The following is a 13,019-nucleotide window of genomic DNA, read 5'->3' as shown; positions in this document are numbered from 1 at the left end:
TGCAGGCTACTTAATAATATATTGCAGTGAATAGTTAGATATTATAATCTTCTGGACCTTTGCTTCCAAAAAATGTGTGTAACCAGACCTCTTTAAATTTCAGTTGAATACCCCTGGCTTAGGAGGTAGAGCGGGTCATTCAATAATGACAGGATTGGCAAAAGATCCTAGCTTCTGTCCACATGTTGCAACATGTTGGTGAGGTGAGGCAGTTCTATCATCATCTGTATATGTGTCAATGAGAAGCCAGTTGTGAAGAACTTTGTTATGGTGCAGTAGGTGCACTCCATTTAGAAGAGCACTAAATTTAAGTTTAATGTCTAACAAATGCACTGTTCCGTCCTGTTAAATCAAACAGCTGTTTTAGGGTATGACTAAAGTTTAATGAGCAGACACCAGTTCAGAAATAATACAAGAATTGTCTGTTCATTCAACCAGCACTGTAAACAATATTTGTATCATCCCAGTATCACAGTTTCCTCTCCACAGTGCCTTCAATCTCTGGATGGTGTCAGTTAGAATCACTGTCTCCTCTTTTGTGTGGATAAGTTTCCTCTCTATCACTGTCTTTGTCCCAGTCTTTCATGGTGGCTCCCATCATGAAGTCATCTCTGAGGACACTCCAGACGGGCTTCTCTGCTGAAGCAGCCTGCATGCACACAAACACACATACACTTACACTACAGCAGACAATCATGCTTATCAAATTCTCAATTCTTCTACATTGTAGTTCGGGTCCAGTAAGTAAGGGCTCTCCGTTTGGGACACTGAGGTTCGAAACCCAGTTGTGGCCTCCAGTAAGGGTCCTTAGGAAAGACCTGCCTATTCCTTGTATGTTGTTCCTCACTTATACGTCACTTTGGATAAAAACAACTGTCAAATTATTAATTTAAATGTAAATGTAAGTGCCTCTAGTCCTATGTCATGTCTAATCAGTGCCGTCATGAGGCAACAGTGACACCGCCTGAGCACTCGGTGAAATCACACTTTGTTAACACTAGAAGTCCCACAGAGCAGCCATTTGGCTTTTCTACCTACAAAACCCACCGGGCAGCCGATGGGCTGGAAGGCTTTTAGCTAATATCCTAAACCAGGTGTGAACGATACTCCTGTTATGTAAACAAGGCTCACCACAGGTGGGGCCATGCTGAGCCACTTCAACGGAACTTGTGATTCACTTTGCCATCTTAGGGAGGGATCAACACACATCTCTCCCCACTGGGACAACTGGGGTCTTTGCCAAGACATGGGAGGACATTGCAAATGTACTTGGATTTCAAGTTGCAAGCCACCCAAAACTTGATCCAAAACTTTTTAGGCTTAGTTGCAATGTACTGCAGGACACAGCAGAGAGTCTTTGACGGGAAAAGCTGTTGTTCAATATTCAAGATTCAAAAAACTTTAGTACAGTTTACAGTTGTACTCAAAACAGACAAAGAAAGGGAACCACAACCAGGAAAGATCCAACACCAACATAAATAAACATAACCAATAACATCAATACAAAAAACTCAATATATGTACAGAATATGCTAAATAGATTAATGAAATTGGGTCAGTATATGTATACGACCCAACTATCACTTCCCCCACCCCACGGGATCAGCTTCTCAAAAGCCTTCATAATATTTGAGGTCAGAGCCACTGGTCTGAAGTCATTGAGGACTCTGGGACGTGGCGTCTTATTCACAGGAACCAAGCACAAATTTTTCCACACTAGAGGAACTCTCTCCAGATGCAGGCTGAGGTTGAAAATGTGCTGGAGAACAACACATAGCTGAGGAGCACATCAGGACCTGCAGCTTTATTGGGGTGAAACCTGTGCAGCTCTCTTCTCACCTGAGATTGTAAGGGTGGTGGCTGAGTCATGTGGGGGAAGGGACTGAGGAGCGGATAGTGAACTGAAGTTGGGTCTATGGCTCAGCCTGGAATTGATTGAAAACATTTTTTAATTTGTTGGCTTGGGCCACTGTCCTTACAGTCTACTGGCTGCTGGACTTGTAGCCAGTGATGGTCCTCATGCCCCTCCAAACCTCCCTGGCGTTGTTTTGTTGAACGCTATATTCCATGTGATGCAGTTGGTGACAAACGATCCCCACAGACAGAAATTGCAGTAAACCTGTCTGTCTTTGCTTAGCACGTAGTGATGGAACCTTGGTAAACCCCCACAAGATGACAATTACAATAAATGCCATTAGTTCAGGGAGGGCCATGAACCAATCAACATACAATGGGAAAGTCAAATGATATCACAAATGCATGCATAGATACTAATAAGAATACCAGTATCCCCTCCTCTGTATCTGAATATTGTCTGAAATATCTTTCTAAATAAAGATACAACATAGATACAACAACAGCAGACACATGTCTTGCACTTCAGATGGCAGTGAATATCTGCTTAGGCGTACAAACAAAAAAGTAGAAAAGATAAAACAAAAAAGGCAGAGTAGATGTTTTGGTTACTCCACACTGACTTTTCTGTATTTTCCACTTCATATGTATATTTCCATTCCACCAGGAATTAGGAAATAATATGAAATGAAATCCTAGTGAGACCCTACATGCCAATGTGAAATTTGTTCAATCAAGTCCTCTACTTGCTGTACGTGAACGATGCTCTGCCAACGATCTTCTCAACACAGCCCTCCCTCCCCCACACAATCAAATAAACCCCCATGACCCCCCCACTCCCCTGCTGATTCAGGTAATGACAAGATTTACACATGAAATGATGCTAATTTTAGCCAACAGAGTAGCAAGTTAGCTTCCTCTTGGCTAAAGGAGGTTCAGAAAAGCCTGGGACTTCTAGTGTTAAACAGGACCAACACAGTTCCAAATTCAGTTCCACTGGTTACTGGCAGAAGAAGCAGGGGGACAGACATGATACTCTTGCTAAAATATTATGCTAAATCCACTCTTTGGCTATTTCAGTACATTTATATGACTCTCTAGTGCATGTAGACAAAGAGCAAATATGCTAGAAGATGATGATACTTAATTTACATTACATTTTCTGGTTTTGTAGAAACCTGTCCCTGAATGGTCTATTCAAAGTTTGCATTTGAAATAACTTATTGTTAAGTCTCGGGGACCTAATCCCTGCTCAGGCTTAGTTGAAACACTGCCTTCCACATACTCACAGCCCAACACTGTTTTTCCTGGCTGCCGCAGACTCACTCTGTAAACAGCAAAATAGTTGCTTCAAAGAGCAAAGCACAGACACCTTTTACATATATGAATGAACACAGAAGTCTTTCTTCTTCCCCAAATTCTCTCAGGATCTGCACAAACTGTGGATTTGTTTTTGATGAGTGGTCCAGTATATGTGCCTGTATGTAAAGTTCTGACTAGTTTGTGGATGCGGGATTCATTTCAGGACTAACGCTCAAAGATGGACTGATTCGGTCTGTCACATAAACTTGGGTCTTAACTGTGTTAACAAAACAAGTGTTTTGTCTTGTTTGTTGGGCCAGGTTGCTGCATGTAGACACATTAGCTACACAGTTATGCTAAACAGTTAATGTGGCTAATGTCAGTCTTTGAGAGTGCCTGTTCACACACATTTTCAGACTGGACACTTACTATAATCTAAGTAGTTTTTCAGATGTACAGGCACATTCTGGGTACTTTGGGAAATCCAGCAGTTACTTTGCTTTGTCTTAGTGAAAAGAAAAACTAATTTCTACTAGGGTATATGTACAGTTCAATTTCATTTGCACTTTGCTGTACTCATTTGTGGCCAGGGTGACTTGGTAGAGTCATGAGATCTTGTAGGTGGTCTCAGCTCTCAGCTTTAAAGAGTGGCACCTAAAGTCTAAAGTCAAATTTATTCCTGTGTGTTTTCCAACAAGACAATGACCCCAAGCATACAGCTAAAGCTACACAGAAATGGTTTACTGACACCAAGCCGAATGTTCTGGAGTGGCCAAGTCAAAGCCCAGACCTCAATCCAATAGAGAATTTGTGGATGAAGTTCACTCCCGATCTCTATACAACCTGACAGAAAACCTGTAGAAACCTGTTTTCACTTTGACATTAATGATGTTTTTTTTTTTTTTGTCAAAGTCACCAACTTTTATTGACCATGACTAATTTATAGTGTCAATAAAAGGATGAAACATCCAAGGAAGTGAATACTTTTTATTGGCACTGTATGTGCCATTTTTAGCTCAAGGAAAATCTGTGTCAATCCAGCTAACAGACATCGCCAAAGTCAAGTGAGTGAGCTTTTTCCTGTAGTACCTTACTAAACTTACCCCTGATGAGAAGGAGTAAAGTTTGTAGTATTTGGCTCTATGCAACGCTTAGCCTATAAGAAAATTTTAAGGCTAAAAAAAAATATTTACATTTATATTTTCAATGCTAATTTAAATTTTTCCTGTTTCTGCTGAGGTTTAAAATAAGAGCTAACAATATTCATCTTTTGATTATAAATCCACGTCTTCAGTGTATAACATACAAAGGAATCAGCCTTGCTGTTCCAACAGAGACTGTTTACACACCAGTGAGTCTACCTCAGTGCCTGGTCTGGAGGCCAAATCAGCACATCCTTTATAAAACGTGTTGTTTCTACACATCTTAACACTGGTACTGTCATGAAACTGCATGTCTATGTTTAGGTGAGAAATTTTGTAAAGAACTAAAGGAACAACAGCATAAGATTTGACTTAACTCACATCATCCTTTTCAGTCTTGCTGCACCCTCCACCACCTCCTTCCGTCCTTCTCAGCACATCGATGAAGTCTTTTTTAGAGACTGAAGAGAGAATCTTGGCCTTCTTTCTTTCTGAAGCACCTACTTCCTGCACCTTGTGCTCCATTGTTTTCTGGTGTTTTCTTACAGCATTGAACAGCTGCACCACCCCTCTGAGCAGACACAAAGCATTGAATCATGAATGACACTTGGTTCTGATCATGACAAACAAAGCCTCAGAAAAAGGTTTAGAAACCTGGTTGCAATTCTCTGTAGAGCTCTTTCAGGTTCACGGTCCTTCACTATGTCTGGTTTCTCCCTGCACATCATCTCCCATGCATGCCTCTTGTCAACCTGTTGGACAAACACAGTGGTAAACAGATCACACAACTTTCTGTAAACTTTGACACACAGCTGTCTTGTCTCGAGCCTCAGTACAGTTTACACCCACTTTTGTTAGAGTTTTTCACAATTAGCTCTTGAAGCATTGAGTATTTACACTCACCGGCCACTGTATTAGGTACACCTGTCCAACTGCTCATTAACGCAAATTTCTAATCAGCCAATCACATGGCAGCAACTCAATGCATTTAGGCATGTAGACATTGGGTTTACAGAGAATGGTCTGAAAAAGAGAAAATATCCAGTGAGCAGCAGTTCTGTGGGCGCAAATGCCTTATTGATGCCAGAGGTCAGAGGAGAATGGCCAGACTGTTTCAAGCTGATAGAAAGGCAACATTAACTCAAATAACCACTCGTTACAACCGAGGTATGCAGAAGAGCATCTCTGAACGCACAACACGTTGAACCTTGAGGTGGATGGGCTACAGCAGCAGAAGACCACACCGGGTGCCACTCCTATCAGCTAAGAACAGGAAACTGAGGCTACAATTCGCACAGGCTCACCAAAATTGGACAATAGAAGATTGGGAAAAACGTTGCCTGGTCTGATGAGTCTCGATTTCTGCTGCAACATTCGGATGGTAGGGTCAGAATGTGGCATCAAAAACAACATGAAAGCATGAATCCTTCCTGCCTTGTATCAACGGTTCCGGCTGGTGGTGGTGATGGTGTAATGGTGTGGGGGATATTTTCTTGGCACACTTTGGGCCCATTAGTACCAATTGAGCATTGTGTCAACGCCACAGCCTACCTGAGTTTTGTTGCTGACCATGTCCATCCCTTTTATGTCACAGTGTACCGATATTCTGATGGCTACTTCCAGCAGGATAACGCGCCATGTCATAAAGCGCAGTTAAAGAAACTGGTTTCTTGAACATGACAATGAGTTCACTGTACTCAAATGGCCTCCACAGTTACTAGATCTAAATCCAATAGAGCACCTTTGGGATGTGGTGGAATGGGAGATTTGCATCATGGATGTGCAGCTGACAAATCTGCAGCAACTGCGTGATGCTATTATATCAATATGGACCACAATCTCTGAGGAATGTTTCCACTATCTTGTTGAATCTATGCCACGAAGGATTAAGGCAGTTCTGAAGGGAAAAGGGGGTCTAACCCGGTACTAGTAAGGTATATCTAATAAAGTGGCCAAATGTCTTTTCATTTAGGTCAGATACTTGAGAAAAATCCAGTTCAGTTCTTTAAGATACACAACTGTGAGTTGGAGATCAAATTAAAATTATTATCGTCCTCAAAATTCTACAAACAATACTCCATAATGATATTGTAAAGGAAGTTTGTTTGAAATACAGTATTTTAAAATTTATATAAAAAAAAAAAAAAAGAAAAAAGAAAGGAAAAAAAAAAGAATATTTCTCGTGGCCTTTGCTATCACAGCCTTTGCCATAACACTCAAAACTGACCTCTGGTGCATCATGTTTCCACTGATCATCCTTTAGATGTTTCTACAACTTGCCTGGAGTTTAACTGTGGGAAATTGAGTTGATTGAACATGATTTGGGTTTTAAGATTGCTGTGGTCAAGCCTCTACCTCTCTCAAAAAGCCTACTCTGGACTGGGGGGTTTTAGTAAATTACAGACCTATATCCAAAACTCTGACAGTAGTTTCAAAGCAATTATGTAACCAACTGCGCAGAAATAACTTGTATGAGCATTTCCAGTCAGTAATTAGAGCACATCATAGTACAGAAACAGCATTAGTAAAGATCACATAATCATTATGGGGTACTGTTTGCCGGTGCTGCGGTCATATTATGAAACAGCTGTTGTAATTCCAGTCTGCCACCAGATGTCACTGTTTTTCCTCACAATAAAGCCCTGAAGATTTTAATCATTTTGGGTAAGAAAAGAAAGAAAGCCTCAATGCTTTACAAGGCTTCATTCGACCATCACTATGTATAGGTCAAATTTACCAGTGGATTGGAGTGATTCAGGTAGGATGATATCGAACATTTAAGATAGTAGCATTGTATTCAGTGTACAAAGAATCCAGAATGAGAATATACACATGTAGGCTATATATTATACCAAGAGACTAACCAATGAAGAACCATTACCTGTTTCTTCCTCTCCAGCTGTATGTGTTGCTCTCTCTTCTTCATCTTGTCCATCTCAGTGTTCCTCACCAGGATGTTGCTTTTGCTCTCTGGTATCTTCTTCCCCAGGATCTTTGCCATGGCCTCTGCCCATCCAGTATTAATGTTGCTGTCATCTCTCTCCTCTCCAACACCATCTCTGACATTTTCTTCTCCTTCACTCTCACCATCATCAGACCTTTCATCGTTGCTTCCTCTTTCAGAATCACTCTGGTCATTGTAGTTCTTGCACAGAGGCACTGCATCCTCACCTGAGTCAAAGAAATACTAATGACAACATATTGACTGGGCTACTAGTTGCAACTTCATCTACACTTTATGACTCTTGTACGTCTTTATTCATTTAAGAGTTTTCCACGATCAGTGTTTTCCTAGAATGGTTCATTAACACTTGTGATAAAAGGTTACCACCACACTTTGTGCTTTGTACAGCGCTCAGGCTGCCTGGGCTTGTATGAAAGACCACACGCTGACAGACACAGACACGCACACACACACTCTCACCATTCACATTGCACATGCTTGCCACATTACAAAAAAACACGTCAGCAACAGTGACAGCCATTATTTGCTAGTGATATACCACTTGTTGTCCACAGACTTGCAACTCACTGTAAATCTGGTATGCTGCTTGCACCTAGAGTTAAACAGTAACTTACCTACAGTGCTGTCATTTGCCCCCTTGCTGAATTAGTTTTTTGCTTATTTTTCACACTCAAATTATTTAATTTGCCAAACTAATTTTTATTACACAAAGATAACCCAAGTAAATATAAAATGCAGTTTTTAAATAATGATCTTATTTATTAAGCAAAAAAAGCTGTCCAAATCTTTCTGGCCCTATGTGAAAATGTGTCCCCCTCCTGCTAAATCATGATAAACTGATCAGCCATATATTTTGGAAAGCTGAATAAAATTTCACTTAGCTGAAATTGTACTTTTCTGTGTCACTGACAATAAAGTTTCTTTCAGTTAACTTTTTTAAGCAACTCAAATAGCCTGTGGTGCTTTTGCTGCTAGAGGAGGCTTTCTCTATTTCAATATGTTGTGGAAACACAATTTGCAATTCCACAGCTCTTGCAAATTACCTTTTTTATTTAATGCCCATCACTTTAAAGTCAAAATAATTCCATATTCTCAAAGCGAATATAGTTTTTACCTTGGCATTGATACGCTTGGTACGATAGACTCGGCAGGTTGCAAATTTCTTTGTATTCCAAAGAAAAACATGTTTTCATGCAACATTTGTATTGCAGTAATAGAGCAAACAAGGGAGCAAGGCATTATTTAGGTTATTTTAGTATCTAAAGATCAGCAGTTGTTTGTTCATAGGGTTCCAATAGGTATCAATAGCCAGAAAAAACTTTCATTACATGCTCATGTTGTCCTTAGAAAGGAAGGCTACTCAATACTAAAAATTGTAAGTAAGAAATTTCTTTTAAGCTGTTAACTACTCCCTTCAGAAAGCAACACAAACTGGTTCTAACAGGGATATAAAAGGGAGTGAAGCAAGAATATAAATATCTGAGAGTGTGTAGTTAAGGAAAAGACACATCACAGGTCCTCAACTGGCAGCTTCACAAAAAAGTATACGTCAAACACCAGTGTGAAGAGGAGACTTCAGGATGCTGGATTTCATGGTAGAATTGCCAAGAAAAAGCTGCAATATAAACAAAAGACTGAGAAAGGCAAAGGAGCAGAGACATTAGATAGTGGAAGACTAGAAGGTGTTTTCTACAGATGAATACATGTTGAGGTCTTCGGATCGAACAGAAGAACATTTGTAAGATGCAGAACAGTACTTAATACCTTAAGTCAAGCATGGTAGAGGGAGTGTGATGGTCTAAGGGTGCTTTGGAGGTGGCAAAAGATTTATACAGTGGAGTGAAAAGGACCTTGAAGAAGGAAAGCTATCAAATTTGACAGCTAGGGTGCCTGAGGCTTGTCAGGCTGTAATTGCTTAATTTTTAAAGAAAGAAAAGTTTACACACATTCATCTTGCCATCAAAATCATTATTTCTAACTCTGACAATGTGTATGTCCTATTCATTTGGATGGATGGAAGAGAGGAGCTTAATGTATAAGGGAGGGCCCCCCTAACTAAGAGATAGTTCAGAGTCACCTTAGAGTCAGCTCTAAGATAAAAAAATAAATAAAGTTTTAAGTATAGTCTTAAATGTAATGAGGGTGTTTGCCTCCTGAACCTGAAGTGGGAGCTGGTTCCACTGGAGAGGAACTTGAAAGCTAAAGGCTCTGCCTTCTACATTTGGAAAATAGAAACTACAAGACCTGCATCCTGGGAGCAAAGTGAGCACTGAGCAGGTTAGAGCAAGACAAGCAGAGGGAGACAGAGAAGACGTGGCTAAGAATCTTGCTTCAGTTGCTGTAAGTATTTAGCCTTAAATGAGTTAATGGCTAATGTTAATTGGTCTAAACACAGCACAAATGATCAACATTTAGTTATTTTGCAGACTAAATGTCTCTTCATCATAGGAGGAGCAGAAAGCCTGCCTTAATTGTAAGGTTTTAAATCAAGATTGCAAGGTGGTTTCGATTAATCATTCAGCTTTCAGAGTGTTCGCAGCAGTGGGCATTTGTTTTCAGATAACAGATTCAGCTTTGGCTTTGATACTCGTAACTAGCCATGCATAAAGCTTACACTTACAAAACAATATGACATCCACATGGCCTGGTTTATAATTGTGAAACAAATAAAACATATTACCTGCAACTTAACATACAGTGTAGGACTCGCATGTCACTGTCAGAGTTTAATGTTTCACTTGTCTCACGTTCGTGCAGCGTCCTCTACCTGGTAACTCACGTGAGCTTTGAGTGTGGGAAGAAGGAGTGGGGGGGAAACAACACGCAAAGGGTGCATCCCATTTCCTAACTACTCTAAAGTGGCTCTCTATGAGTCCTGATCAAAAGATCGAGTCTGTGGAAAAGTGCTGAAACATGCAACATGCAAGGCTCGTGCCAGCTTCCCTCACTTTTTTTCTTGATAGCAATGAAAAAAAACAACTGAAAGAAATTAATTTTTTAATAGGATCATAAGCCACAAAGGCAAAATCTGAGTCGATATGTTTCAAAGTGTACTTTTAAAGGTTAGTATATTTTATTATTCACTACAAAAAAACTAAGACTACAATGAGCAAAGAAATCAAATAAATATAACAAAAAAACCTACAGTTCTGATCTGAATCAGTGAAGTGAAGTCAGTGAATTTAGCATTTTAAATACTAGTATATATAATGCTTAGTTAATATTTTTATGCAGACAGAGAACATCATTTTGGGAGTAGGAAAGGTGTGATTTAAATGATGGACTAGGCCAGGCTGCTGTTAAGGGAGTTTGAGTCCCCACCTTTGGGTGGGGACACTGGTATTAATAAAGCATGAAGTGTTATGTTTCAGGTTTTATTGGTATGGCATGACAGTGGAGGTGGACTGTCTTTACAGTATCTGAATGCAGTCATTAACTTCAAAGCAGCTTCTATGCTATAGAACCTGGAGTATAATAAATGCAAAAAAGTTTGGAAGCCTTTGACAGAAACGTAGTAGCTGGATGTAGCGGCTAGATAGTGTAGTGGTAATATACCTACCTACAGTAGGGATCCGCTTGTTACCGTGTACGTCACTTTGGATAAAAGCGTCTGCCAAATGTATAATATATATGACTACTATATATATATATATATATATATATATATATATATATATATATATATATATATATATATATATATATATATATATATATATATATATGTGTGTGTGTGTGTGTGTGTGTGTATGTGTGTGTGTATGTGTGTGTGTGGTCAACCAGTTATTAATTCCACATACTTTTTCTTGCCACTGTACCATGTTGAAACAAGTGTGTCTTCATCACATATTGATGACACGGTTGACCATTTTAATACTATATGTGCTTCTGCTCTAGAAGTTGCTGCTCTCTTCAGGACCACCATTTCTTAGAGTCAGCTCTAAACAGCCTTGGATAAATGCAGTTATTCGTAGCTCTAAGGCCGAGTGTAGGAAAGGAGAGCAGAGATGGAAGAAATCTGGACTTCAAGTACATTATGTGGTTATGAAAGAACTATAATACTGTGGTAAAGAATGCCAGAGCTAAATACCAGTCCCTCCTTTTTATCTTATAACATTTTGATATGATTATTTTAACAATAAAATTAAGTAAATCAGAGCTTCTATCATCCCTAACACTACACATTCTACTGTTCACTACCCATCTAGAGAGAGCATCTTAATTGAGTTTTCTCTTATCTGAGTTATGAGAAATTCTATCATATATGAAACTGTCTTGATGACATTCCAGCATTCCAAGTCTTTATTACAATTATTGAGTTATTTGCACCCTGTTTGGTGTCTATTTGTTACAGTTCCCTGTTTTCTGGTTCTTTTCTAGATCAATTTGAAATTGCTTGATCCCACCCTACCTGAAAAAACTACAGACCTATTTCCAAGCTACCTTTTATATCTAAATATTTCAAAACAATGTGTTCAAACAGCTGTTTTTATCAGCAAAAAACTACATTTTTGATGAATTCCAGTCTGCCTTTCATAAGTACCATACCAGAGACTACCCTTCTTAAAGTAACTAATGACATCCTATTAGCTTTTGATGCTGGAATGTGCTCAGTTGTTGTTCTGCTAGATGTTAGTGCTGCTTTTGACACAATAGACCACTGCATTTTATTGCACAGACTGAAACACTGAGTTGAAATAACATGCACTGCATTAAAAGGTTTCTCCTCATACCTGTCAGATATGAAGTTCAATATTTCAACCAATAATCATGTGCGATTGTTTTCCCCTGTAAAGTATGGTGTCCGACAAGGGTCATTTTTGGGCCAATTTTATTCTCCTTGTACATATTATCCATAAACATGGTGTTAATGATTGTTGTCATTAGTCCCCAACAATTGGTAAAACATATTCTGCCTAGGCCACTGTTAACATACTAAGCCTATTTCAAAGAATCAGAATTGACAGTATTATGTAGTAATACTATTTGAGCAGCAAGTCACAAAAGGTGAGCCCTTTTTTTCCCAGAAGTGTTGCTTAGACTCTATAAAGTTCAAATCTGCGAATCACGCCTCCAAAATCAGCACAGGGCTTACATTTGCCGCATGTATACTCGAATTTTCAGTAATCTGGTTCCTTGAGAGCATATAACCTCAATTACCAGAGAAACCCGTTTTTTTCTTAGTAACCTGATTACTTGAGTGCATTGTTAATTTTCTCCTAAGATTCAGTTTGATAAGCTGTAATGTCTGAAATAACAAAGTATTTTGGATAGCCAGTAGTTGGTATTCTGTTAGCTAAATGAAATGAAATCGAGCCATAAAGGTATGCTATACTGTGGTTTATGTAGGAATTTTAAGTAAGAATTTCTGATACGATACATTACAGGCGCGCAGCCAACACAGTTATCTTGTTTTATAGACACAACAGTAATAAATTGGACACAAAACTCACCATGTAACTGCACATGTGTTTTCATCATAGCCGCCATCGTGGAGTTACACTAAAATGATTCCGTGTCGCATCCGGTGTCTTTTTCTTATTTGTGATTTTCACAAATGCAGATCGCAATTGGTGCAATACCGCCACCAACTGGTGGCTCGAGACCAAAATGTACAATTTGGTATCAAAAACAACAAACTATTCCCTGTTAAGATAGAATAATTTACAAGTACGTAGCATCTTCTTTCTGTTCTTATTCTTCTTCTACCCAGAGCAATTTCAGGTTTAGTAAGACACAATGGCACTGAGAAGAGC

The 13,019-nt window shown here is 39.2% G+C and overlaps 1 protein-coding gene across 1 annotated transcript; it reads right to left on the bottom strand.

Annotated features, from left to right (window-relative positions):
* Positions 1–361: 361 nt before the first annotated feature.
* rrp15 (ribosomal RNA processing 15 homolog) lies at positions 362–12,779 on the bottom strand. Its single transcript, XM_026372683.1, has 5 exons — positions 12,717–12,779; positions 7,180–7,469; positions 4,953–5,050; positions 4,680–4,869; positions 362–649 (listed from the first exon to the last, which is right to left on the bottom strand). Exons 1-5 carry the CDS (start codon positions 12,751–12,753, stop codon positions 512–514), a joined length of 753 nt encoding a protein of 250 aa, XP_026228468.1. The 5' UTR covers positions 12,754–12,779; the 3' UTR covers positions 362–511.
* Between the last annotated feature and the right edge of the window lie 240 nt (positions 12,780–13,019).

The sequence above is a fragment of the Anabas testudineus genome, chromosome 16 (assembly GCF_900324465.2).
Source record: "Anabas testudineus chromosome 16, fAnaTes1.2, whole genome shotgun sequence".
NCBI lineage: Eukaryota > Metazoa > Chordata > Actinopteri > Anabantiformes > Anabantidae > Anabas > Anabas testudineus.
The sequence above is the reverse complement of the archived record's forward strand: the minus strand, read 5'-3'. Positions and strand labels throughout refer to the sequence as shown.

Excerpts from the sequence above, each read along its gene's own strand:
- rrp15 (XM_026372683.1), bottom strand. The coding sequence starts at position 12,753 with ATGGCGGCTATGATGAAAACACATGTGCAGTTACATG. Across the intron at positions 7,470-12,716 it reads AACACATGTGCAGTTACATG|GTGAGGATGCAGTGCCTCTG; the intron begins GTGAGTTTTGTG and ends TCTTTGACTCAG. Across the intron at positions 4,870-4,952 it reads CTACAGAGAATTGCAACCAG|AGGGGTGGTGCAGCTGTTCA; the intron begins GTTTCTAAACCT and ends GTGTCTGCTCAG.